The 24,793-nt window shown below is 40.5% G+C and overlaps 1 protein-coding gene across 4 annotated transcripts in view; it reads left to right on the top strand.

Moving 5' to 3' along the window:
• Nucleotides 1-24,793, top strand: part of NRXN3 (neurexin 3) — a 962,180-nt gene that overhangs the window by 31,988 nt on the left and 905,399 nt on the right. For 2 of the 4 annotated variants that reach the window (XM_031048775.2, XM_005148869.3), the window contains exons 2-4: nt 454-471; nt 10,361-10,390; nt 12,745-12,756. In XM_031048775.2, the coding sequence (XP_030904635.1) occupies nt 454-471; nt 10,361-10,390; nt 12,745-12,756 (60 nt within the window). The remainder of the gene's footprint in view (nt 1-453; nt 472-10,360; nt 10,391-12,744; nt 12,757-24,793) is intronic. The other 2 variants (XM_031048774.2, XM_031048773.2) reach the window with 1 other exon arrangement.

Genomic DNA, 24,793 nt, shown 5'->3' with positions numbered 1-24,793 from the left:
GTGTCTTGCACCTGGTCATAAATTCACATGGCCCCTAATAAAAGGGGAGCAGGTTATTTTCTTTTTCTCTGAAAGCTTGCTTGAATTTATGTGCAATAGGCAGGTTGATTTTGTTTCTTTCTTTTGCATTTGTGTGTGAAAAACAGTAGAATATTTTAACCAATATTCTTACAGGAACTGACGTGGCTTGCTTCTATCTGATTCCAGGAACTCTCTCTCCGGACAGATATGATGGTGGATTCACTTTGACATGCACAGTGGAGAGGGAGCCAGTGCCTCCTCCCTTGCATGGATGGCCTTCAAACAGACCTAATTACTTCTGGTTTTGCATGAAATTGATTTCCATGCAAGGATGCCGAATTGCTGTGTGCATTTCTAATGGCTTTTTTCTCTTCTCTCTCTCTCTCTCTTTTCTATTTCTGCTTTCTGCTTGCCATGAAAACACCTCAACAGATGTCAATCATATTCCAGGTAAGTGTTGCTTTTGCTGAGATGAAAGGCTGCTCTTTATGGTGTGGTGGTGGGCAGAAAATCTCATCCCGCTTCCTGAGAGTGCACAGAACAAATCTTCATATGGGACATCACAGGGTCTGGATTGCAAAGTCTTTGCAAAAAGGAGGGCTTCATAGTATCAAAGGTCACAAACTTCTCTCTTCAAAGAGTACACTGTGTTGGTCAGTTAAAGGGATGTTTTCTGCATGAAAATTACATTGAAAATGGTTGCTTGTGTTGCTATTTACCTGGCTTTGAACACTGCATTATATACAGTTTATTTCTGATATATCTGTGTAGTCTAGTGTACAAATATAGTTCAGTAATTTTACTGTTCCAGCTGCAGTCTATTCCATTTGGTAGTCCACTGACGATCTGTTGAGTTTCCTTTCTGCTAACAAAGGGGTTTATTGTTGTTGTTTTATTTTAGGTTTTAAAATCCAATGAGTACCTTTCTGGCTGAATGTGGATGTTTGATCTTATTTAGGTATCAAAAGTTTACTATATGACAGGGCAAAAATGATGAATTTAAAATAAAAAAAAAAAAGAATAGGTGTTTTGTGTGCTTGTTTATCTGGGAAGTTTTTCCATCAGGAAGTATTTTACCACAGAGAACTCCAAACCTCCCTCCCCAGAATCCTCTCTCATTGCCAAAATGGTTTTATTCCCCCAAAACCAGCTGCAAGGGTAAATTGCACTAGAGGGTTTTACACTGTAGTCCACATCCGGTTGCCACTGAAGTTAAGAAACCAATTTTTATCTCATGCTCAGGGAGCCTCACGTGGCCTACCATTATGTGAAATGGCAGTGAGAGCCCAGGGAATCAGCTGGAATTGCCCTGGATGGAGTGGAATGATGGGAGAGTTGAGGCTATTTTCCATCTCAGCTTTCTGCATAACTTTTACTAAACCTGACCTGGGTGTGGAATGAGTTTTCCATTCAATTTGCTTCTTTTCTACACTTGGATAATCAGTTTTTCAGCTGGCAAGAGTGGGGATGGAAGTGGCCAAATGGCAAATGCTGCCTGGTGTGCTTGGAGAGAAAGGATCTCTCAAGTGAGAATCTTGAATCTTTTCAGTGACCCATGAGACTGAGAACCCTTCTCTGCCCCAGTCTTGAGGTCTCCAGGAACTTTTGTCTCCTCTTGGCAGGATCTGACAGGACAGACACCAAGGGCTTGAAGTCACAAGTCTCTCCAGCAAATCCTGAGGCTGTTGGTGTCTGTGGCAGAGGAGGATGGTTGGATTTGGAAGTATGGCCTTGCTATGCTCTACCATTAGCACACGATATTCTGCCACAAACAAGCATTGTCACGAAGAGCATCAGGGCCATCTCCGAGGCCTGCACAATCTGCAGGGGATGACAGCATCAGTAGTAGGGGTCCAAGCAGAGGTGGCACAACCAGGACAGGACTATGCTGCTGTTACTGTGAGGACCCTGGGGCGGTCCATCCTTCTGCTTCTGAATGGGCTCTTCTGCCCCACTGCCATCTTATTCTCATAATTTATATGCTTGGATGTGCATTTTTTATTCTCCCCATCACTCACACATGTGTTCTTGTTCTCAGGACTGCTGTGTGCTTTCCCATGTGGATTTAGTCACATGTGCATGCTCTTTTCCATGTCTTCTTGCACTCTTCTGCATATTTTCAGCCTGACAACTACCCACATCTCATTACTGGTCTCTGTAACTGCTTACTCCCATGCAGTCTAATCTCTCTGTGCTCCTCCTGGGGAGGATACTGTCACTGCTGCATAACTGGGCAGCAGTATGGACTACCAGGAGCATTTGGTTTTGTACTTCCCCTCTCCCCGACTGTGCAGAGGCCTTCTTCCTATTTGCCCATCCAGCTGTCTCTATTGTGAAGACAGAGCCCTGGGCCCCTGTCAGAATGGTTACTTTAAGCATCCACTGTTTGCAAGACAAATTAGCGATTTTATGAGCTAGTGGTAACTGTTTATCCACAGGCAGCAGAATGGCTGTAAAGAGACCATTGATTAACTGAATATTTTTAATTGTGGAATATACTGTTTAGAACTAATTCTCTAGTAAGAGAAGGTAGGTGTAAATAGGCTGAGGCTGGCAGCAGTGGGAACCACAGAGCTCTGCTGGGTGCAGTTGCTGCAGCATGCAAAGAAGCTGGTCTTGTTCAAAGTAAACAGAAGTGTGTAGTATGAGCCTTTCCTGGCTGCCTGGTCTCTAGTTGTGAAGAAGGGGTCCTCCAGCAATAGGGGCTGGTGTGCTATGATCTTTTCAAGAGCCATCTGACAATCCCATCTGGGTTATTTCACAACTGAAAGGAGTTTTTTAGATGCTAGCCTAGCTGCCCTGCAAATATTATGTCCTCTGTCACAAAATAAGAGTGCTGCATTGTAAGCAGCAAAGTCAAGTATTTAGAGCTGGGCCCTGGAGTTGGGACTGTTACTGTCTGTACTCACTGAGCTAGGTCACTGACTCACTGTGTCATGTAGAGGAGAAATAACTTCTTTCAGAACTTAATTTTTCCCTTTGGGATTATAGCTACAGCCTCACCTCTCCTTCACAACATGCTTAGAGTTCTTGGGCTGAACATTATGATGATTAAGAGCCTTATTACAGAAGTTAAGTGCCTTTCTTGGAGAGCAGTATGCACCACAGACCAGAATGGGTGCCCCTGTCACCTCTGCACAATATCTGCCCGTCTTTGCACCTTCTACTCATTGCCAGAGGTCCAGGTTGTGGAAGACAAATTGTTTGGAAAAAACAAGTAGATCAAGGGGCAAGTGACATGTTCTGTCCCACTTAGGTTTTTTTAGTAGAAGATTATGTGCAGGAGAAAGAACTAGGTATGGATCCATGGTATTATGGTGACTGGAACTGATGCCTGGGAGGTGCCAGAGTTTAAATAGTGTTTTCCTATTCATGTCATGTTTATCCACTTTGTGGGGGAGATACTTGGATGTTCAAGGGGAGAAGAGTAAGAGATGAAGTTCTGGGCAGTTTGCTGTCACAGTTTTACTGCTGACTACAGATTGCATGAAACTGAATGGACACAACCCAGTAGAAATGACCTAGTTATCTGGGGCCCCGAGGAAAAACTAGTTCTTGTTTGCCTGAACATAGCCTTCATAAGGATACAGAAATCCCTGAAGGCACAAGCGTGCAAACACTTTTTTGGTCCAGCTCTTTAATCTTTCAAACCACATCTTTCAGTGCTTCTTTCCCTTCTTCATGTCAGGGCTGCTGTTTTCCTCTGTCTCCCTAACTCCACATAGTCATTTAAGCATACATGTATTACTTTCTTGAACCTGAACTCTGCTTTTCGGGCATGAAAATGTGTGAATTGTGTTTGGGCCTATCTGAAGTTTCCTATTCATAGAAGGTACTAGGTCAAATTAAGAATCCACCCATGCCGTTACCTTCAGTTCCACTCACACAGGTGTTTGAAACCACTTTGTAAAGGCTTATGTTCTTCATCACAGATACTACCATTGTTTTTATTCTTGCATGTTCTTTGTGCAGACACTGTCCTCAAATCGAATTCTCTTGCACTGAAATGTTGCCATTTGCAACAATATGGTAGTAGTGATCACTGGGGTCAGAGCAAGAATTTATCTAGCTCAGAAGCATTTTTTAATGAAAATAGGAGCTTTGGAAGAAGTTTAAGAAACTACGTTACCATTGGTTTTGTCCTGATACACCTTTGTGGTTCCTGGTAGTCACTGTTTTAAGGATTTTCTGACCTGATACTGCATCAAGATCATGGTGTTGCTGATGGATGTATTTTCTCTGGACCAGTCTTTTTCTTAATCCACTTATGTTTTTTAACTCTACAGTATCCTGTGATAACCGTCCCATTGTTTAATCATTCAAATGTGGAATGTGCTTTTCACTTATTTTTTACACCTGTTACTTGAGATTTTCATTTAGTGACTCTTTTTCCTTGTGTTCTGACGAATAGGGGAAATAATATTCCCTGTTCACATGGTTTGCATTATTTGGGATTTTACCTCTATCATATATGTTCTCAGAGATGTCTTTTCCAAGCTGAAGAATTCTATTCCATGCCTAACTGTCCTTTTCCCAACTTGTGCACCCACTTGATCGGGTGCTTTGATTTGCAGGGGTACACATAATCTTATAAAATGGATTCACCCTCGGGTCTTGCTACCTGCACATATTCTTTTATGCGTGTGGCCATTGTTGTGAATACTCTCATGTTTATTTTGATGCTTTCAAACACCACTATGTTTGAAAGCACGGACTACAAGTATTCTGGCATTGCAGCTCTCCCTGTGTGAATACTTACAGGAATATGCCATGTGCAGTGTCAGAATACTGTTTCTCCTGTAGGGGAAAGGAGTTAGGATGGTTTGATCACTATTTCTGCCCAGACATGTTGGGGTAATTGACTTGCTCTTTGGCCTCTACCTCATGCTTTCATTGCTTTGATTACTCAGAGTAGGTGCCACTCACCCTGACTCACTGCCCCTGATAACAACAAAACCTATCCTGGAACTACATAGCTGAGGAAGCAAAAGGGATGGGAAAGAGGAGCTAGCACAGCTGTTGTGTGTAATTGGATTGGAAGTGGGCCTCGGGCTACAATAACAAAACTGCACTCCTGGCTGGCCTCACTGCTGGGGCCTGTGAGGAGCCCCTTGGCTGTTGTGCATATCATGGTTGAATCAGACAAAAATGACTGCTCCCCAGTTTGTGCTGCAGCTTTGCCCAGTTAGAAAAAACAGGCACCATGTATGCCAGCAGTCAAGGAATCAGGTCAGTCCTCTTGGCAAAGCTGACCTGTCTATCGGGTAAGAGATTCCATTAGAGTGATTTTTTTTCTCTTCTGTTATTCACATCTCTCAAGACAAGGGTTTTGCTTCTTCCGCTGAGTCCCATCCTTTGGCCATGTTGGAATGTCCTATTTTTGGTACATGGGGACCCTTAGGGAGTCTTCCTTGATCTTGGGTTTATGAAAACCTCAAGATGCTTTCTTTAAGAAGAATCACATGGAAGACGAGGCACTTGTCAGTACTCCTGCTGACTAAAAAAGAGAACTGCTGATGGAACTTCCCATCTGAGCCTCAGTTAGGAGGCTCATATGGGAAAAAAAATTCTTAGGGAATTATTAGTTTCAGGAAATTAGGAAAGCATGTGAAAACAACAGACTCCATTACTCATCAGAGTGCTCTTCTCCATAGATGTAATTTTATTTTTGCAAGAATCCCTGGTTTACATGTTTTCTTCCTTTACATGATTTCTCTTCTATAAAGGATTTGAGGCATGATGCCCTGCCTCAGACATACATTAGTCCTGGCCCTGTTACTATTTGAATGGGTCATGGAGCCTGGTACGCAGGAAAGGATCCTGTGTCCTTGGGGAGAGCTGGGCTGCTGCTGCTGCTGCCTGTCAGTCTCTCTTCCCATTCATCAAGAGCTTTTGGGTTTATAATCTGGCAGCATCATTAAAAGGGAAATACTGAGGCTGCCCATTTTAACAGAGCAATTCAGCAGTGCATACACACCCAGGCACATGAGCACACCCCCACAGCATGGGCCCAGTAACACAGGACAACCTATAATTAACTAGATGAAAGAGTCCATCTTCCTTTCTTGTTGCAATCAGTTGCCACTCTCAGTGTTCTGTGTCCTCCCCACCTTCTTGGGTTTTGTGGTTTTGTGCCAAGTATCTGAATGTGGTGCTGGGAGCCATGGTGGGGTGAGGTTCAAACTGCCTCTAAGGTTTCCTTCATTTTCTTTTCCACTCTGAAAATTGCCCCTGGTATATCCTTAAAGATGAAGACTGCTGTTTTACTACATCGCTCTTTCATATCACTGCACTCTGAAGCTAGTTTTAGAAATGTCCTTCTGGCTTTGTAAGAATCCAGTGCTGGCCCTTGATATTTTGTACAATTAGAGCTGCTTCATTTTACTATTTCAATATAGATGGTTCACAGCTGTTGTTTTTTTTAATGTAGTTCTTTCAAGTGCTACGTTGAGATCAAGGATGGTTAATATTAACCTTTAAGAAAATAATATTAGTTGTAGGTTAAAGAAATACCAAAAAAACCCCAGACCTAAATAGGAAGAGGCAGTTGTGGCAGGCATAAATCATGGCCAGAGAGCAGAGTTTATATGTGTGTCGGCCCTTGGCAGTGGATGTATTATTTTAATAACAAGCCAACATTCTGAAGAAGCAGGCTACTTTCTCTTCACATTACTGCTGAAAGACTGCAGGAGCTGGGGCTCCAGAGGTGGAGCACAAGCAGATGCTTATCATTGTCTGAGAGACTTGTTGAGAGCCTTTTTCTGAAGCCATGCACTTGTCCTTATTATCACTCACATTTGAAGCGAATAATCAGATTCCTGACTTTGACAAAAAAATTCTTTGTGGGCAGATAAGCTATTTATCTTGAAGTTTTCCTAAACCTTTTCTGGAGTACTTGCTACCCACCATTTTTATTGGGCAGCAGTTGTGTCCAGCCAGTAGATTATTATAAGAAAGACTAGATTGGTTTAGAAAAAGCACACAACTTGTTGACCATTGTGGCTCATGCAGGTTTGTGTCCACCTTTTCCCACTTCTGCACTGACCGGGTAGCCAGAAAGGCTTTAATCAGGGTTTCTTGTTGAACAAATCTAAGACTAAAAGGAAATAATGTTTTACTTGGATTTAGATGGACACTCAGATTTTCTTACAGGATTCCCCTGGAATGGGGTGGCTATTGGCACAGACAGTGATTGCATATGTGAATAACATGCCCTTCATTAAGCATCCTGACCTTGCTGAAAGTTTTCTAGCTTTTATGGTTGATGCTCCAGTAGCATAGTGGTACGTGTCCCCCAGATCTGGCAAAATCTGGTCTAGTTTGCAGGTCTGAACAATTCTCGCACTCTTTTGTTGGATGCCCCATTAATTTACTGTAGTTTTATAGCAAGTCCTGCTCCTTGCCACCTTGAGATGACTTTGACTTTTATGATTTGAAAACGCTTTTAGTATCCTGTTATATCTTGAAACTGATGTAAACGTGAGACAATGATGTCAGTTCACATTTCCTATGTTGATTTTATGTGACTAATTTGGGGCCTTTGTTAACATGCCGCAAATGTCACAGATTTTACTTCTCAATGGTTGAAGGTTTGGGTTGTTAATGACATTTTGTTGGAGATAAATATACTCATTTTCACTCCTACTTTAATTTATAAGGAAGAAAATTTTCAGATGAGCAAAGCCAATATTTTATTATTTATATTATTATTCAAGCTAATAACGACTCTGGACCTGTGTCAGTGGACAACTTAAGACATAATTTTTTTTTTCTGTATCTCCAAGTGCATCCTCCTTTTTCTTCCTATTTTAAAAAGGAAAAAGTAGCACTGGGGGAGGAGGGGCATTCTTTTTCATTAACCTCCCTACTTCCATTGCTCAGTTGGGACTGGAGAATCAAGATGTACATACCAAAGCACTGCTCCTGTTATATTTCAAATTTGTCAAGAAGCAGGAGTCAGAACATTTCTTAGGGAGACTTCCTTCTGCAGGCATTTGAACCAAGGCCAACCTGGGGGCCAGAATGGTGGGTACATCTTGGGGGGTACTCCAAGTCCTGGTCCGCAGGTGAAGGGCTCTAGGCTTCACCTGGCTGATGTGCCCGACAGATAGGGCACACAGCATTTGCCTGCTGATAAGTACAAAATGGATGTTGACATTCCTGACATTTTGAGATTTTTGTAGCTCCTCTGAGGCCGGTGTACTCAGCGGACTCATTGAAGGGGTCTTGCAGTATGATTTAGGATGTTTAATGCAGACTCTTGCTTTGAACCCTCTCTGGAGGTTTCTCTTTGTCAGTGTCCCATCTCCCGTCAGTGTGACTCCCCATCAGTATGCCATCCCCAGCAGCTGCACCTGTTGGTGCTGTGCCCCTTGCCATGGCTTTCCTTCCCCATGGTGTACAAGGGCTCAGGCCTTGGGAAACCCTATCTGTGCTCAGGATCTGATGTCCCCTCACTGTTCAGCCAGCTTCATGTTGAAAAAGCATGTCATATTGACACCTTCCTGCCTTTTCTCCTTTTTCACCATCGGTACAAGATCTCTGTGCTTTGTGGGACCTAACAGTTACACATTTGCCATCTTGGTTTTTGCAGTGCTTTTTACAGTGACTTTCAAGTGCCCATTTGGTCAGACCTAAGATTTTCCTACCAAGAATGATGGGGTCAGTGGTCATAAGTAGAGACAAATTCAACCCACTCTACTAGCAGAGCAAAATGCATCAGTAAAATTATGTCTTGTAATTTAGACCAGAAACATGTCCTACAGTATCAAATCTGCTATGTTTATTTATAGCTAAAAAAAAATCTAAACCTATGTTGTGTTTGTGATTATTTTTTTAAATCCACATTAATCTTTAAGAACATTAAGATATTTGCATTCCTTAGACTGTACAATTATTAATCCCCTTATCTGGCTTGGAGTTCTCTGTGGGTGAACGTATTCTTGGGATGATCTGGATGTTAGATTTCTCCAGCAGGCGCAAAAGGAAAATACAAAAGAGAGAGAGAGGAATAAACAAATTCAAACTCAGCATGCTGCTTGTTGAAAATTCTCATTCTAATAAGTTCATTTGACCTCTCAGTCTCCGTGAAATTAAAAAAGTCACAGCCCTGTTTGATTAATAAACTGACTTAAGATGGAGGGTGTGTGTGTGAGTGCATATGTGCGAATCAAAATCCCTGGCATATTAGGTGCTGCGCAAGGTAGATGTGGAGAAGGAATCAAGCTAAGGGAAGAAGGTCAGGGGATCAAATCCAAAAGGGGTCACCCACAGCTTGAGTGGGTAGGACTTGATTTTTGTTATCTTAGTTCTGTGATATTGTGTGTCACAAAATTAACTAATGGATCAGTTGGGACTTCATGGATTGGGCATGAATATACATAAAATAGTATTGAAACAATATTTGTATGAATTCAGTTGTACAGTATTCAAATTATAACATATTAGTAGTTCAGATTCTAGCCTATTTGAAAATTTAGACTAGTAATGAATTTGAATTGAAACAAACAAGGTTTATGCCAGAGAGAGTTATCAGTCAGAGACTGGAGCAGCCAAAGTGACCACCACAGCTTCATCTACAGAGTGGCTGTCACTGTTGAGGCGAGCTATGCAGATTTCTGAAACCGAAAAGTAGCTTTAGCTATAAAGCCACAAAGGAACATACTGCTCTTGGAAGCTGAATGTCTAGTTCTCCCCAGAAAGAAAATGCAGTAGTATTAAAAATAGGTTACAGGTAACTTTTTTACTCCTTGGCAAGTCTGGTATACTGGTGCCTAATTGATAAATGCAAGCAGTGTTGATTCGCTCTAAAAATACAGGCCGAAGCCATCACGATCAAGGAGGAGGACAACTTTGTGTGTGTGCATGTGTTTAGCCCACATGTTTTGTCTGAAGCAGGTGTGGTGGGATCATGGCCTCCCTTTCACTGACCACTGCAGCCTTGAATTTTAAATCTGTAGCTGAGAAGTATTTTTATAGCTCTCCAGTAGAGTGAATGCTTCCTGCAGAGCTCCAATGCTTTCCTAGCCCTTTTAGCTGTACTGGTGTGCAGTGCCTCTGGAGTAGCTCCCCAAGGGATATGGTGAACGTCAAAGGAACTTCTGCAACTACCAACAGTTTTTTTTTCTACCTAAGACAGATGCTTTCCTGCTCAGTGTGGAAAGCAGTACCTGCATGTTTGTGTCCTGCATGCTACTTCCATACTTGGTCTAGCTCAAGTATGTGAGCTCCAGTCCTGAGAAGTATTGGATTGCAAGACTAGGGTGCATGGATATTGGTGCTTCTTTTTCTGGTTTGTTCTTTTTTTCTTACTTCCTATCTCTTTCTCTCTCTTTCAAAGGCCTCTCACACCTGATGATGAGTGAACAAGGTAAGTCCTTTGATTTTCTCTTTGTTTCAATCACTGATCATGAAAGCTTTCTCCCTGCTGTTTTTCTGGACTTTGCATGACAAAAGCAACTAAGCCTAGTGGGTGCCATCAAGCCATTTGCATTTTTTTCCTGTGTCCCATGAGCTATGGCTACTTGTCAGCCTAGGACTCAAGTGCCCAGGAGGGAGCATGAAATAATTCCATGAGCAGTAGAGAGGTATGCATCCCCCTTTCATGCAGTCCACCAACTATTTTATTTTGCCATTTCTTTCTTGTTTTGCCAGCTGTAATGGTTCCTGCTTCTGCAGGGTAAATACAGACCTCAATGTGGGTCTTTATTTTTCAGAGTGCAATTATTAAAAAAAAAAAGTAAATAGCCCTCGTGGCATGATTCTAATTCATTATGAATCCTGAGGAAAATTGCATATAATGGCCTGTAAGTCCTTGTGTCTGCAATTTAAAATATTCAAATATGCATAGATCAGGATGGTTTAGAAAAAGAATAGGGCTCCCCCCACTTTAGGCTACAAATGAGATCTAGGCCTGTATCAGAGTTCACATTTTAGTACCTCAGCTAGGTTTGTGTTACTGATCTGTTGGCTGTGACATGATGGGATCATTAGTCCCATCTTGTATTATGGACATATTTTGGGGAGCAAAAGGTGGTGAGGAGAGGGATGATTCTGTTTCTCTCTGACAGTGTGAGTGTCTCGCCAACATGACAGAGAAGAAGTTAGGGAGCACTGGTGATGGAGTTAGCTCTGGTGATGCATTCTAGTCTTGCAAATGCAGGAGTAAAATGGTTGAAGATATAATGTGAGGTGTGTGCACATGATGCACTAGAAAGACAAGACCTGATTGATGTCTGTCTGTGGGGAGAAAATGTGAATTTTGACTCTAAATCCTGCTGAGGCTTTCCTAACCTAGATGTACACAGTAGTGCTTTTACCATTAAGCAAACACATTTCTGAGGTTAGACAGTCCAAAGAGTTAGTAAGATGTAATGTAGTGCCTCTGAAGACTCAAGAGTAATTAAGTGTTTAATGAAAGAGATATAGTTTCTATGTATCTCAGTGGAATGTAGAAAAGCTTAGGATATAATAACTTTTTATTCTGTAGTTCAAGACAGCTTTCACCTCTGAGGTCATGAAAGCTTAGGAAACAATCAGAAGTGAAGTTGGGGCTCACTCTTCACTTTCTGTACTGCTTAGCATCCGTATTTGGGGAAAGATAGGTAAAGAGGGCTCTTTCTGAGTACATGTCAAGACCATGGTATTGGGCATGTGGAGCATTTAGCTAAGCTCTGGGCAACATTGAGTTCCTTCTCTATCCCTACTTACTGCTCAGTTGGACTCATGGCTCTCTAGTCATACTTGTTGAAGGAGCATCCAGCAGATATGTCCCTTCAGCATGTCCTAGTTCCTCAGGATACAGCTGAGTATGGCAAACTATTGGCAAAGAAAGGATAATGGCATGTTGGGAGGGATCAGTACAGCTAACTTGCATGACCACTTTTATTCTCAGTAACACTGATCTTTGTAGCAGTCTGTGTTTTAGCACTGGATTATATGAACAGATGCACTTGGCCATTTGAATGACAGGTAGCAACCCAGCTTGCTCATGAAGTCTTGCATGACCTCTTCAGGCCTGTATGATTGTCATCAGCCCTTCTGTACTCCCTTGCCTGGCAAAAAAATGTGAAAACTATCAGCTTCTGGCAGCTTCAGCCACCCATATTTATCCATGAGGCATCAGGAAACAGTGGCTTCTCTTTTTTTTTGCCAGCCAGCTCAGAGATATTCCCTTTTGATAAATATTTACTCTCTATAAAAACATAATGGATATAAACTATGTAAATGTGTATGTGTGAGTAAATATGCAATGTCAACATTAAATACAAATACATTAGCTCTGGTAGGTGAAATGTGTTTAGCAAATATATTACCATGAGATTATTTTTTTTTCTGTCCTACTCTGTTGTTTCCCTTGCTATTTTGGTTTTGACGTGGAATGAGGCGTATCACTGTAGTGCTATTGCATGAGAGGATTGCATTTCTCAGGAGAAAATCAAATTAAAGCCAAAGGGCTTAACAAGGCAGTTGCTGGTTGTACTGTCAGTTTTTTAAGCCTTGCTTTGTGCAAGTTGTGGTGTGTCTCCTGGTTTTCCCTTGAAATTGTGTTTTCTTGGATTTGGTTGCTACATAAATATGCTTATTTCCTTGTATTTGCAAGTATGGCCAGTGACATAATTTTCTGTTTTTTGTGCTTCCTCCTTTTCTTCTCTTTTGCCTCCTCCATGATGGACATCCCCCTTGTTCCTCTTCTTAACTGGACACACACCTTCCTGTCTGTAGGTAGAAGTAAAGGTAGAGATTGCATTCTTTCTAACATTTCATTGCTTGTAAAATGTTTGCCAATGGACAAATTGTATTTTTATGAATGTGGTTCATGTTGGAACTTAATGCCTTTACTTTTAAAAGTCTCTTAATCTTTTGTGTTGAATTATGGAAGAAATATTTATTAATCCTTGGAGGCCTTCTTAACAGATGTTATTTTCTCCCTGTTCACACCAAGTATGGGCTGTGCAGTGTCAGACTGTCTGTAACTGGTGATGCTGGGGTGCAAAGGGACCGCCAGTACAGTCAGACAAAGCCAGAGGCCAGTGAGCTGGTAGAGCTGACTCTCTTGCACTGGAGTGATGACACTGCTGGGAAGTGGGACTTGGGCTTGTCCAGTACCCTTCAACAATGGAGGTCTTTGAGCTATCATTTCTCCTGCCAGCTCTGCTTCCCAGCCTCTCTGTTAGTAAAAAGGCATTTTTCAAAGAGAAATTGAGTTGCAATAAGCTGCAGAGGAAACAAATGATCAGCACTGCTGAACAGAGGGGTCCGTTTCCTTTGCAGCTTAGTACAGCACAGGGCATGTAAGGCTGCTCTGGGGCTCCAGCTTGCTCTTCAGCAATTCACACCTGTCTTTAGCATGCAGAGGGCAGTCATCCATCCCTAATCAAAACTGTCAAAAAGGCAAAATGCTGCAAACCTGCTGTGGGTCTCCAGTTGGACTGGAGGGAAGGGTGAAGATTAATTGATAAATAGAAGCACTGCTCAAGGAAAATCCATTTCTTTGTCCTCTTTTCCAATGAGATAGATGAAAAGGTTGTTTTATGCTGAGGCTTACTCCTTTTCAACAGGCACTGCTGAAGAATCCGATCTATTGATCATCATAATTTGAAGACGTTGGTGGGTGTGCTATGCCAGTAAGACACTGGGGGATGAAATGACTAATTGTGCTACTATGAATTTGGGAGGATATGAGAACTCACAGGATTTGTTCATAACAACTTTCCTTTGAGGCACAAGCAGCCTGTGCTCAGTTATCACTCGTGTAATGCCTGAATTCTTTGGAGAACAATGGCATACTAAATACTTTCTCTTCATATAATTCCTCTTTCAGGTACCCTGTTTTCTTGTAACAGGTTTATATTGTTGAATTCTCGGTGATGGGGTGCATCATGTAACCAGTATTATTTGTTCTTCTTTGAGGTTGAAAAAGTATTCCAGTAATTAGTTTCATAGCTTTTCTATCCAAAGTTGGGTAGTGGAGAATAATACATAAGCTGTACTCAGAGCTATCTTCTTGTGTCTTGTGAACATCAGAACATAATAATTACATATATACACTGTAGAAAATGTGAGAACCTAAAGCTCTAAGCACACCATACAAAATGTTACTGTGCCTCAACACAGCTGGCAATAATTGAGTTAGCTGATATATGGATTAGTGTGATTTAAGGGTCGATGCAGATCAGGGTGAGACTTGGGTGGTGTGATATTGGCTCATATTGCTCATTTCTTTTCTTGGGCGGCATTTGTGCTACAGGCCAGTCTGTGCAGGACTAAACTGTAAGTCTTTTCTGAAGCAAAGCTCCCAGTTGAGCCTGTAGGAATGAGTATTATAATATATAGTCCACAATTCATTCGTATGCACTGAAACTTAATTTATTGCGTCATTGAGTGAAAATGTTATTTCACTTCCCAGCTACTTGTAATTTTTAGTTCTACTTACAGCAAGTGACTTCATCAGATAGCCGTCATTCTGTATGAAAAATGGCATATATGCAAAGGGCTCATGCGGTGTAATTTTGACCCCACACATGGCCTTCAGCTCACAGAGAAGGTGGTACCGGATGCCGTAGTGATTGTAGCTGGAAAGTTCATCTTTTTTTGGCATTCTTATAGTTTTCAGTAAAAACCAGCAGCCACTCTGTCTCATGCCACATAGCCAAAGGATATGATGTATTTGATTTCATAAAAGCTCTTAACAACGTATAGCAGTAATATATATAATAAATATACTATAATAGAATCATAGAACTATAGAATAGTTAGGGTTGGAAAGGACCTTAAGGTCATCTAGTTCCAACCCCCCTGCCATGGCCAGGGACACCTCACACTAAACCATATCACCCAAGCCTTCATCCAACCTGGCCTTCAACACTGCCAGGGATGGAACATTCACAACCTCCCTGGGCAACCCATTCTAGTACCTCACCACCCTAACAGTAAAAAATTTCTTTCTTATATCCATTCTAAACCTCCCCTGTTTAAGTTTGAACCCGTTACCCCTTGTCCTGTCACTACAGTCCCTAATGAATAGTCCCTCCCCAGCATTCCTGTAGGCCCCCTTCAAATACTGGAAGGCTGCTATGAGGTCTCCACGCAGCCTTCTCTTCTCCAGGCTACAATTAATATAATTAATATAATATAATATAATATAATAAATATAAATTTGTTCTCTTGTACAGCCTTTGTTAAGGAAATGACAATTTGCCTTTTTGCTACCTTTCACCATTCTCTCATATACGTAGTGGGTTTTGTTTTACCATAACTCTTGGTTTGGATCTGGCTTCCACTGAGGTTCATGCCCCTTGAGGAAATTGGCTGTATTTCTGGTGGGACTCTGCTGGTTTTGGTGAATGAAGTCCTGTATCTTAGCAAAATTCACACTGACTTTAGTGGGCCAAGATTCACACAAGTAACTGATGAGTCCCAAATATCCTCTCTAACACAAAGGATGCCAGTGAGGTGTGGATGGTTTCTTGGTGTCCACAGTACACCTCTGCAGTGCCTATGCAGTCTGCAGATTCCTGCTTCTCCTTTATGGCAGTGGCCTCCTTCCCTTCAACGGTAGCTGTGCTAGGGATGAAAAACTGCACAGCTGCACACTCATTTTCAACATGTAGCAGTTTTTTTCTCAGAGACAAAAGAGAGAGTACTCACATATTTCATGGGTGGAACATTTTTAATGCATGTTGTGTAGACCAAAGGCTACTGGCAAATTCCACATGCTGAGAACTGCAAAATCAGACTATCTCTCTTGGTCTTAACTTGGTCTTGCTCTTAACCCAAGTAGGTCTTTTAAGTCTTGTAATGTTCAGCATTGCTCTTAGTGAGCAGTGTGAGGTCGTTATTTCTTTGAATTGTTCAATAATATTGATCAGGAGGTAATGGCACACAAAAAATGAAATAGCATTTGCAGATTCAGATAGAAAGAAATGACTGGACTTTACTGATCTGGAAAATAATTTTGAGGAGTTCTTCACCAGTAATAACATTAGGATTTGTATTGGCTTGTATCAGAAGCAGTGTGGCCAGCAGGACTAAGGAAGTGATTGTCGCACTGTACTTAGCACTGGTGAGGTCACACCTCGAATACTCTGTCCGGTTCTGTTGGGGTGGGTTCAGAGAAGGGCAATGAAGCTGGTGAAAGGGCAGGAGCACAAGTCTTATGAGACTGAGGGAACGGGGATTGTTTAGTCTGGAGAAAAGGAGGCTCAGTGGAGACATTAATGTTCTCTAGAACTACCTGAAAGGAGGCTTGAGCAAGTGGGGTGTCAGTCTCTTCTTCCAAGTAACAAGCAACAGGACAAAAGGAAATGGCCCCAAGTTGTGCCAGGGGAGGTTTAGATTGGATGGTAGAAGGAATTTCTCCTTCAGAAGGCTTGGCAAGGATTGGAATAGGCTGCCCAGGGAAGTGGTTGAGTCTGCATCCCTGGAGGTATTTAAAAGACATGTAGATGTGATGCTAAGTGACATGGTATAGTGGTGGACTTGGCAGTGCTAGGTTAATGGTTGGACTCAATGATTTTAAAGGTCTTTTCCAACTTAATGATTCTGTGTTTTCAAAGTGATGTGAATAAGTCCATCTGAGTGGCCAAGACTTTATGCAAATGTTCAAGTGAAACATCAGTAACAAATCATTTGTGGTCTATAAATACCTAATTACACAAGCAGAAGAAGCAACACTACACTAATCTTGCCAGCCTTGGCAGTGTTTTTTAATTTCTGCTTTGTCCTATAAAATATCTTAATATTTGGGTTTTAAATGTGACTATTGTATGGTTTTGGTTTCTACAATTACAGTCCTTTCGTTAATACTTTTAAAATATTGGTAGTAGGTTTGTTTTCGTTTTGGTGGGAAGAAAATCCTGTATTATTAGAAGGATAGTGATTCTCAGTTTTAACTTTCCTCATAATGACTATTTAAAAAATAAATAATTTCATTTTATGGTTAGCAAATACCCAATTTGTAAAACCTCTTTAATAGAATCAGTGCCCCTTGAATGTAGATGTTCTTCTCCTGGAATAATTTTTTGTAAGCCAGTTTTTGTTGCTGGTTTTATATTTTATTTCGGGAAGAAACAAATACTTCACTGTAATTTTTATAAGCCTAATTAGAGATGATTGATAGTTGATGAATTCCAAGTGTAAGATATTGGGGACATTTCTGCAAGGCATTCATCCAGAGGTGATGGCATTTTCTGAACTTTGGTGAATGGAGCCTCTTAAATGAATATCAGCTAACACAAAGGAATAGATATCTTAGAAACATTTTTTCTTTTTACGCCTCTTCGTAATATATTTATGAAGATAGACAAATGAGAAAATAAACAGGACGTTTCTGTAAATTATTTATTGCTTGTGCACATGAGCATGTGTGTTTACAAATAATGTGTTTAAATAAAATATTTCATAACGTGTTAAGTATTTTGTAGTTCATAAGCAATTTATTTTTTTTCTCATACACTTTCTGCCTTATTTTAAAGCAGTTTCTCTCTAACATCTGAATAAACAGCTTCATTGGCTTCCATTTTATTAAGGAGAATGATTCCTGTGAGAGTTAAAGGCATTGTGGTCATGCTGTGTGCAAACAGGAGCTAAAATATTGTCCTTTTATGCTGTATTGTAGTCTGCTGGTATTGATGAGGCTTAGGTTTCACTCTGCCCAGAGAGAGTGTTTAATTGATATCATTAAAAGGCTTTTTTTTCTTCCTCTGTTTTCTTCATTTGAGGCATTCAGTGATGTGTAGAGATGCAGAGGTAGCAAAACAGTCCATATGCTTTGTAAAAGGCAGACTAATAGCACCTTTGATGGAGATCTGATTTTTAAAGTGCTGTATCTTTCATTAAAATTTACATGGAAAGTAAGGACAAGCACAGTGACATGAAAGCTAATGCAAGTTGCACATCTTGACATAATAACAATCACAAGAAACTGGAGATCCCAGATGGCAGCTTGGCCTTTGCCATCCTTTTAATAAGCTACTAACTGCTAATTATTGCACTCTTATGGGCAAGTTAATTTACTGTTGACTCTTAAAGAGACATTGTGCCTTTTCTTGGCATTTAGGTTTTTCAGTTTAGATTTGAGAGTGTTTTTTCCCTGCAGATTGGAGTCCTTCCAACGGACAGTAACAAAGAGGCAAAGAAGCAGAGAAGGAAATGGAACATAATAGGCAATGTTTTCTTTGATAATAGCAGAATATAGGTTGTGGGGCTTTCTAGGGCATGGGTTTAGAGCTGAAAGGACACTAGCATGTATATTAGATCCAGGGTTTAGGTTTTGCATTTAAAAGAAAGCCCTTCCTGCAGAATTAATATTATTATTAAAAATAAATAGATGTCTTTACCCTAAATAGTTGAAGCTTCAGATTCTCAAAATGAGATAATCTAGAAATACAAAATCAAAGTTAGAGGTTCATTTCTGTTGCCAGAGATGATTTGGAGGTAAAATTTCAGCTCACAGTTCTAAAAACTAAAACATCTACTGTATATTTTGAAAAAAAATGTTAATTTTAATATTACTTACCTGGTTGTCATAATACAGGGAAGGAGTGGTAAACCACACCATTTTTTAAAGTGATCTTTTTCTTCTTCCAGTTGAAAGGGACATTTGGTAATTAGGCTGGTCAGGGAGAAGTTTTGAACTAAGAACCTATTTAGGAATGAAGGAACAGCTGCAGTTTAAATGGACTCTAATTCTCACAGTTAACGCTGTTTTGTGAATGCATGATTCTCTGTGATAACATTTGGAGGAGTGATGGTGGGTAATAGCTTATTTCCTGGGCTTTATGGTAATGCAGCAAAGTGGTGATAGTGCCATCAGGAACTGAAATAGACCCTTGTCACAAACATCAGACAGCCCTGCAAAAATATAAAACCCAGTGGAAGAGGGGAGTTTCCTGTTTTAAGGCTCATTGTGGCCTTCTGTGGACAACAGTGATGACATTATGGTATTAACACTTCAGAAAGTATGTGCTGTGTAAGCTGGATCTTATGCATTAAGAGTAAGCACTTAGAAGCAGCAGCCTTATTTGCAGTGTTTTACCACACAGTAAATATTTTGACTAGAGATTAGTGGGTAACATGCCATACAAATGGTTGTAAAACTATTACTGTGAAGAAGGTCATGCTTTCTCAAGTTGTCTGATATAACTCACCCAGTATCGTCTCTGTCTGTTACTAAGTCATATCTAATGGTGTGTGATTTTCCCCACATCTATCTTTGATTCTGTTTTTGGCAATGCACCATTGCTACTCACTGATCTTCCTGTGATACCCACCACCTTTCATTTATTTGGTCTTACCTGTTCCATGGAGCTAGAGCTCCTTCACATGCTGGCTTTCATTTCCACATTTATTTCAAGAGCCTTGATAGTTCAGAGTGCACATATCCAAATAGAAATCAGTACTGATAGTCTATGATATAAGGGAAGAGAATAGAAAACATCACTACAGACAGCAAGGAACCAGATGTGAATCCATCACTCACAGATTGTAATGTATTCAGTTGGTTTTGAAGCCTTTTTGTTTTGAAATTTACGTCACACATGACTATCCTGCAAGTTACTGAAGGTACTGTGCTCCCTAAACAGCTGGCAAATCCCATAAAAATGAAAGGATTTTTTTTTTGCAGCTGATAATGTATTGTGTACCTGCCAAGATTAAGACCCCAAATTCTGTTTTACCAGGATTTTCTGTGAGATGTTGGTCTCATACTAGGTATACTTCATATACCAAGAGGCTTGATGTAATGGTATTCTTCACTGCACTGCAAGGATTTTATTGTGGTATAACTGATACTGAAGCAGAGGAGATGCATTGATGTAAAAGAAACAGCGCAGGGAAGAATGTGGCTCTGAGACTGTTCCAAGACTGAGGGATTCTGTATCATTCTTGCTAAATGATGGCCTTGATACTCCTTTTGCTAAAGTAAAAGACTGCAAAGCATTTAATAGAAATGGTCCTTTATCAGCACTACTTTGTGGGGAAAGGCTTTAAACAGAACTGGTACTTTGAGAATTTGTGTACACAGTTGTCACCATTAAAAAAGTCAGTAGCATTTGCCAAGCAGTACCACACTGTGGTGCCTGAGATAGCGCTTTTTCTCCTACAGTAGAGCAAGAAGAATGTAGTATATGTAGGTAAGTGTTTACGATTTGATTCTGTCAATTGCATGCATGTTAATTGAGCTTTTCTCTCAAATCACAGGTTGATTGGGGAACTGCTTGTGGGTCAGATTATTTCTAAAGCAAAACACGATTCCTTTTTTGACCAAATTCTTTGCACTGAAGACTCAAAAAAACCCCATTACAGTATTTGTTTTAAAATCATAGGGCTCTGTGATTGTTAGTTGTTAGTAGTGGTAACAAAAATGTGTAATTTGAATGTTAAAATAATTGTATTTCAAAAGGAGCTGTGGTCTTGTTAGGTATGGTGGATTTGTATTAAGCCAGCATTATAAAGCACACACCTTTATTCCCTCTAATTACTGGTATATTAATAATGACCAGGTTGATGATGAATGTGCTGATCACCAGCTGGGCTCAGACAATTACATTTGATTATGTAAAGAGTTAGTTCCTATAAGCCTTGAAATATTAAAACTTGGCTAGAATAAATATCACTGAAGAACCTTTGTCTTTTACATGTGTATTCAGCTGCCAGTTCTCTGAGCAATTCTTGGTTCATTCGCTAATGTTGGGAATCAAACTGTGAACAGTTATTTTCCAGCCCTGTGAATGTTGATAAAAGGATCTTGCATAGCTGTTGGTTTGTCCTGTGAGGGGAGAGCACATTGCTGCATCGCAGCACAGGGATTACAGACTCTCGCTTAGTTCTGCATTAAAGATGCTGCAAGCTTTTATAAAAGCCAGGGCAGCACCTAGCATCTCTGTGCATTTGCATTTCATGGCTCTGACAAAGGGCACACGTGTTTCAGGCACCAGTGCTTTGCAGGACTGACCAACTCCATTATCCAAAGAATATATTTATCTGGCCATTTTCAACTACATGTATTTAATTTGGATAGTGTTACTCCACAGACAGTCTCAGTGAAGTCTGCAGGCATGTAGGGCAAACTGCTTTCTACATCTGTTTTTTATCTCTCATTTTACCAAATTATTTTTTTTTCCTCCATAACTTGTTCAATTCCTAAATATCCATTGATTTATCTTTACTCTATTGCTAAATTGCTTAAAAGACACATAACTTTTGTTCTTTGTCTCCTGGAATGCTGTCATAGAGAATACTTTCTGGCATTGATCATCTGCAGTTTGAACAGAATATAATTTTTGCCACAATGTGACAGACCATTTATGCTAGAATGTGGAAAAATTCTTTTCCTAAAGTTCGAAAAATCAGAATGTACAGACTCTGAGGCTCTCTTTAAAAATGACTTGCTATACTTAAGGTACTCAGCTCCAGGCTTAGCGTTTCAATTTCTCAGGCAATTTTTGGATTACTTGATATGATACAAGAGACATCATTAGCAATATTTCTTTGTTACATTCTTGTACTTTATTTGTTCTGTCTATTGACTCCATCTTTAAAATAGATGTGTTTTAAGAGAAATCTGTGGACGCTTCATTTTCTGCCGTGGTGCACTGTATGTCCATAGTGGAAGGAATGTATTATGTGGTGGATGTGCTTATTATATTGTCAACCAAAAACGCAGCTTTTTTCTGTTAGTGCCTGTTCCCTTTGACTTCCAAAATACGGGGCTTTTATGTCTTTTTCTTAGGTGTGGAGAAGAGAATGGGGAGATAATGTCTGATTTTCTTTTTTTTTGTCTCCTAAGTTACTTCTATTTAAGCCAGTATATTTTCTTACTAATTTTCTTCTTCAGGTGTTTCCTATCAATCTGCTGAGTTAAACTTTGTGCTATTCCATCAGGCAAGTTTGGTAAATGTTGATCAGTGCATGAAATCAGTTCTTAAATGGTGGCAAAATTGCCTTCCTTCAGCCTGTTTTGATCACAAGGGCTTTCAAGTGTCAAAGTCATTTGGAGAACCAGATAGAGAAAATGCATGAGCACTAAGCTTTTTCCAGAATAGAATAAATAAATGTGTTTTCTACTGTGTGTTCTGCCTTTGATAGTGATTTGTTAAAAAGGAAAAAAAGAAAGGCAATGATATTAAATATTTACAAGAGTGATTTAGTTGTGTAATCTTGTGCTATGCATCCCTGTTTAATAGTGAAATCAGCTACTGCTGAAGTAAATGCCATTAAACTGGTAGTGCTGTGAAGGTCACTGCCTATACAATGTCAAAGCAATTTATAGAGAATAATGATTTTTGTCGGCTTTCCAATGTACCAACCTCCCTCCTTTTTGTCTTCTTTTCCAAAAATAACTGAAAAGAAATTTATTCAGGAATCACTTTCTCTCTGACTCTTCTCCCATCTGACTGATTCGGGAGCTTGAAACCTCTCTACAAGTTTTCCTGTTGATGTCCTCGGTGGATAGACACCGATTCCTTCTTTCTGGCCTTGAGTGCGTTATAGCTCTATTTGCTGGGATTTCCAGTTGGCCATTTCTCAGCAGTTCATTTTAAGAGATGCTGAATTATGACCTCCACTCTTATGAGTGGTTGCTTTTCTCCCCTGTGCTGTTTCCAGCCCTGTCTCTGGCTCTCCTGAAAAATACTTTTCTGTGTGCTGATTGTTTGTCATCAGTAGTGTGCATGTAGTGTGTTGACATCCCACCAACCTCCTGTCCTGATAAGTGTCTTATAAATGCTTGGAGTAGATTCCTAAATAGCATCATGCTTAATGGAGGGGCCTCACAAGTGAGAGGTGTGTTCTTCACTCTGCAGCTTGCTTTCCCTGTGAATTGCTAGGGCTTTTGCTCCTCTGTGACAGTGTAGTGGGGACAAAAGCCCTTCACCACTGCACAAGGAGGCTGCTGCATTGAGGCTTACAGAGTGTCCTGAAAACAATACACAATGAGTACAAAACATTATCATTCAGCTTCACATCCATCCACTAAGAAGGTTAATTATTTGTTTTCCTTGTTTTACAGTTGAATAAGCAGAAGCACAGAGAGATGGAGAGAGCTGGAGGAGAACAGGCAATAAATGTCAGAGTTCTCTTATCCGTTCCTGTTTCTGTAAGCACCAGTGCAATCTGTCTTATAAACCACCAAATAACTTGCTTGTTCTACCAAGGACTCTCCCAATTAGATTCTACTTGCTAAAGCAATTCTCTAAGAAGATTAAAATTGTATTTATCTATTGATAAACATGTACATGACCGTAGAAATTGCAATCATATTTTGCAAAGGGAACAACACATATTCTATGTGACAGAAATGTACAAAATGAAAAAACACATAATGCAGAAGTGCCCTAAGTATACTGTGTGAAGAGTTTGCTGGGAAATCTGAGCACATGGATGTGACTTTCTCCTTCGAAAGCATGAGTTTTAAGGGCAAATAGAAGAGAAAGAAGGTACTTAAATAGTCAATGAATAGAAATGTTTTTGCAGTTATGAGGAAGAAGGATGGATGTACAGCATCAGTAGTGGAAAGAATGGACAAATGGAATGAATGAGAAGGGAAGCAGAGAGCAGGGCAGCAGAAGGTACTGTTACCTGGGATGAGTGTCACAGATAAGGTGGTGGGAGAGGAAATCTGCCATGAACATTGGTCTTCTGGACAGAACAAGGTGGAAAGATTACACGTTATTTTTTTGCTGAATGCTAGGCAGCTAGGTATTACTATTGGTAACTTATTTTGGTTCTTTGGGTTTTTTGTCATCTCATTCCGCAGTGCACACAGGAGGAGACTGAAGCCTTCATTTACTGGCATGTCTTTTCATGGCCTTCTTCAGGCCCATTAGTGGACCTTTTATCTGTTGTGAAAGAGGCTAGTTCAGCAGGGCGTCTGGAATGGATGTGCATGTGCACGGTTAATTCAGGCCTTGTGATTTCCTTTATTCTGTTTTATCTGCTTGTCTCTTTTTATGCTAGTCTATGATTAGTATTGAGTTCTTCCCAGAATGCTGTCAATTGTCTCACAGGTGAAAGGATTAAGAAAGAGCAGTGAGAATTACACTGGGATTAAATAAGACTGCCTTTGGAGGGTATTTGTGGATGTGGGGTTTTGGTTGGTTTTTTTTTTTTTTTCTTCTTTCTAAGCAAAGAGAAAGAAGAGAGAAGCCAGCTCAGCCTTCAGGTCTCTCTGGGGAGGAAAGTAATACCCTTGAATATGGAAAAGTAGCATCTCAGCTTGGGAGGAGGTCGTGCTGAGAAAGGAAAGGTAATGCTAAGGCACAAGATTTAGAGTCCTCAGTTCAGTTCTTGGTTGCTCTGATTTTGATTTTGCTTCAGGCTGTTCTGGTTGCCTACAGTGAACCTCAGCTTGTCCATGTGTGAAATGGAAGCAGTGATAACTTTCCTATCTTATGTTACATGAAACTAAATTAATTACTCTGGTTTTGGGTAGTAAATACAAAAGGACAGATCATGCTTCTCATGCCCTGTGCTGTGGTCACACATCCACCTGTGTGATGTCAGATTTGGTTAGGTTAGTGGTGGGATATTTCTGATCCTCCATTATCTTTTTGTAACGAGGAGGGCAGACACTATGCTGATAGAAAGCATGAGAGGAGAAGAAGGAACTGCCTCATGGGACTGGCAGACCATGTATCCCAGACTCTGGAGGGGTAACACAGCTTGCAGGCTGTGCCATGCCGCACCTCATCTACAAACTCGCCTGGAGACTGGCTTGTGTTTATACAGGGCCTAGCAGATGTCACTGGTGGGAGCCTGGACTTTGGGTTGCAGT

Source organism: Melopsittacus undulatus, chromosome 4 (assembly GCF_012275295.1).
Source record: "Melopsittacus undulatus isolate bMelUnd1 chromosome 4, bMelUnd1.mat.Z, whole genome shotgun sequence".
Taxonomy (NCBI): Eukaryota; Metazoa; Chordata; class Aves; order Psittaciformes; family Psittaculidae; genus Melopsittacus; species Melopsittacus undulatus.
This window is presented reverse-complemented; position numbering and strand designations above follow the sequence as displayed.